This window comes from Gossypium hirsutum, chromosome A08 (genome assembly GCF_007990345.1).
Source record: "Gossypium hirsutum isolate 1008001.06 chromosome A08, Gossypium_hirsutum_v2.1, whole genome shotgun sequence".
Classification (NCBI taxonomy): domain Eukaryota; kingdom Viridiplantae; phylum Streptophyta; class Magnoliopsida; order Malvales; family Malvaceae; genus Gossypium; species Gossypium hirsutum.
Window position 1 is genome coordinate 21553851 of NC_053431.1, and position 3475 is coordinate 21557325.

At 31.1% G+C, this 3475-nt stretch overlaps 1 protein-coding gene across 1 annotated transcript; it reads right to left on the bottom strand.

Annotated features, from left to right (window-relative positions):
• Positions 1-258: 258 nt before the first annotated feature.
• LOC107952486 (protein LURP-one-related 15) lies at positions 259-2928 on the bottom strand. The gene is made up of 3 exons (XM_016887737.2): positions 2613-2928; positions 2301-2528; positions 259-674 (listed from the first exon to the last, which is right to left on the bottom strand). The coding sequence occupies exons 1-3, from the start codon at positions 2886-2888 to the stop codon at positions 531-533; spliced, it is 648 nt and encodes a 215-aa protein (XP_016743226.1). The 5' UTR covers positions 2889-2928; the 3' UTR covers positions 259-530.
• Between the last annotated feature and the right edge of the window lie 547 nt (positions 2929-3475).

Sequence of the window (3475 nt, forward strand, 5' to 3'; positions counted from 1 at the left end):
TTAGTATAATCTTCCTTCGATCTGAATTTTGAATATGTTAGGTTCTAAAAATTATTGCTCAAAAATCTATCACATTTTGAAGATGTTTGGGTTCTAATATATGTATAGGTTTAGATACTACTGAGTTATAAATTAGCTATGGTTCTTATTGATGAATGCACGAATTAAAATAAAACTGGTTTCATCTTAATATGTTACAATAGTAAAAGCTCACTAGTAAGACAGAACTAAACAAGACGAATTCAAAAGTGTTGATAACAATATATTATAGTGAACATTTTGATGAACACACGAATTAACATAAAACAAGTTTCATCGTAATATGTTAAAGTAGTGAAAGCTAATTGGTAAGGCACAGAGAAGTAAACAAGCCGAAGTCAAAAGTGTAGATAACAACATATTATAGTAAAAAGTAGGTTTCAACAAATTAAGCATCAAGCAAGCAGAAGGTCTTCCTCCTTTATGTTAACTAATCACATAACACATAGTTACTTATACTTCTAATACCATCATTTAATTTTGATGAGTGATCACTCAAAATCGTCGTCATTGTTAATCCCATCAAGGATGGCTATGAGAGCCACCACGAAGGCATAATCCACGTTCGGATATACCGTCACCATAAACTTGTCCTTCCCAAGGAATTCGCTTTCAACACTGTGCTTCTTGTGCATCTGCAGTGCTCACACATATAGAACCCACACACATGTACATATCATTATTCCTGTATTAATATAATCTTACAAATATTAATCTATCGGTTAAAGCACTTGGGAGATTATTTATTATTAAATTCATCAATTTAATCCATATGCTATTAAAAAGAATTAAATAAATCTAAATTGAAAGATAATTAACATTGCTTTATGCAAAATATTTTGATTTTTTGTTCAATTGCAATTCATTTTTTTTAAAAAAATCATTTACAAAACCATAAAAACATCAAAAAATTACTAACTTTGTTAAACAACAAATGATATTTTTTAAATAACAAATGTTAACTCATTTGCAATTTGAACTTATTTGATTCTTTTGAGTACAGAGACTAAATTGATTTATTCAATAATAGAGGGATTAATTTGATATAGTCCCAATAATACATGGATATCCTAAATACTTTCACCTCTATGTATCTATCTATCTATACTATTTTGTTGAGTTGATGTCGCTAGTCAACTCAACATGAATTCAATTAAAAAATTACTTAAAATCTTTTTTTTTTAATTAAGCTTTGAATGTTAATATATTGATATTTTTGTCTTTTTACTATTTTTATATGAAATGCTTAAATAAAACAACTAAAAATGCAATATCTAAGAATTGAATAAAAAAAATCTAACCCACGCGTAAGAAATATTGAAACATAACTATTTTACTATTTCACTTCTAACTCAATTATTATTTTCTTATACATATAATTTTAATTGAAAGTGTGACAAAATCTATTATACCTTTATAATGCATTTGATTGTGTCACCCATCAATTAAACTCTAACTTTTTGCTAAATTTATCAAAAATTTATTTATTTTACAAAACAACAAATATTATTTAGAAAGTATTTAAATTATTTTATACTTTGATAAATCTCTAAAATATATATATATATGACCCCTTAATTTTATATAAATAATAACATGATAACACTTCCTTTCTCATTCGGTTCTTCTCTAATCTTATTTTTATTCATATCAACACTAGACTCACTCTTCCTATGAGTATTTAATCCATTGTTAGCCTCAATAACAAGCTCTTTTGATTCTTACTTGAATGTTCAAACAATGGATGTTACACAAATTTATACTAGAAAGTTTTATTTAAGTCATATTGTAAGTATCCATTATTTGTGTTTACATCATTATTCTTATTCATAATTTTTATCTGTATCATAGTTATCATCCTTATCTTAAAGCTTAACTAGAATTTACTACAAAAATTGTGATTGGTCACTAAAAAATAATAACAAATTTAGTTAAAATAGAATAATAGTAACAATATTTTAAACATTAAAAATAACATTATCTCAACAATTATACTATTAAATCTTGTTAATGTCAATTCCTAAAACTATTTTGTTTTATAATCACACGACGAGCTTTCTGCATAACAAAATATATCTAACAAAAATATATACTATTATTTAAACTTTCGAGTAAATTGGCGTTATGAATCGGCCGAACATTAACTCAGTTGAAAAAACCTCTAAAAAGTCTTTATTATTTATATAAAATTATTTTATACTTGTGGTGTGCCATAGTAGAGTATATGTGTAATTAAATCGTAGGAAGAGGGTGTTAAGTACCTGAGCCAAAATAGTGTTAAGCTCTCCGGAATAAATGAAACAGGATCTTTCCAGCCAGCTTCCTTCCATTCTGAAATCACAAACATCCTCTTTTGGGTTGGTTGCCAAGAACACATGCAATTTGGTCTTGAGTTGGATCATTGATGATCGCTTCGCTGTGAATATCAGATCTTTTTCTTCCGTGCTTTCCCCCCTGAATACTTGCCATCTATCGTGGACGGTCATTATCTATTAACAAATCAAGGTAGCTAAATTTACATGTAGTGTTGAAATAAAGCTATGTCTGAGAAACTTGAGCAACAAAAACCAAACCTTGTGTCGAAGAGTGCAAACGGGATTTCCGGCAGCATCAGTTAAGAGGCGACGGTCATGGATGCTGAAAAATTTGCCTTTGGTTTTGAACATAATGTTGCTATAGATGTCAGTGACAGCAAATTTGCCCTCTCTGATGGTCAAAACCTTTCTGAGGACAACCAGATCTATTGGTTGAGGGTAGCAGTATTGAGGCCCAATCACGGAAACACGAGTAGCCAAAGGTGGGTAAGCACTTGGTACAGCCGGCGGAGGATATGCCTGTACGTGTTCCATCTAGCTACCACTGCGGTAGCCGATGAATGAAGATGAACTCTTCAATTGATTTTGTATATGGTTTATGTAACACCCCGAACCCGAGACCGACACCGGAGTCGAACACGAGGTGTTAACAGACTATAAACCCCTTATCAAGATATTTTCCAGACACTGCCTAATCTGCGTACTTGTCGCTTTAAAAATCATATCTTGAGTTTCACAACTCGAAAATCAGTTTCATGATTTTTCCCTGAAACTAGACTCATGTCCCCACCTATGTATTATTTTTCTAGAATTTTTGGTCGGGCCAATTAGTACAGTTTATTAGTCAAAGTCTCCCATGTTACAGGGGTCGACTACACTGACCTTTTCCGATTACGACTTGGATATCTCTCTGCACAGAGCTTCAATACTGATGCCGTTTGTTTCTGTGGAAACTAGACTCAGAGAGGAATCCATACATATATGGTATGACCCCTAATTATCTCTGGTCAATTTATAGTGAATTTCCAAATTCGGAACAGGGAATCCAGAAACTGTTCTGGCCCTGTTCCACAAGAACCTGAATATCTCTTACTGTACTGTTCATATGATTGTTTCGTTAC

Bases quoted from the DNA above. Each gene is read 5' to 3' on its own strand.
- LOC107952486 (XM_016887737.2), bottom strand. From the start codon at position 2,888: ATGGAACACGTACAGGCATATCCTCCGCCGGCTGTACCAAGTGCTTAC. The intron at 2,529-2,612 runs GTTTGGTTTTTG...ATTTGTTAATAG, and splicing joins TTTGCACTCTTCGACACAAG to ATAATGACCGTCCACGATAG. The intron at 675-2,300 runs GTACTTAACACC...TGAGCACTGCAG, and splicing joins TTAACACTATTTTGGCTCAG to ATGCACAAGAAGCACAGTGT.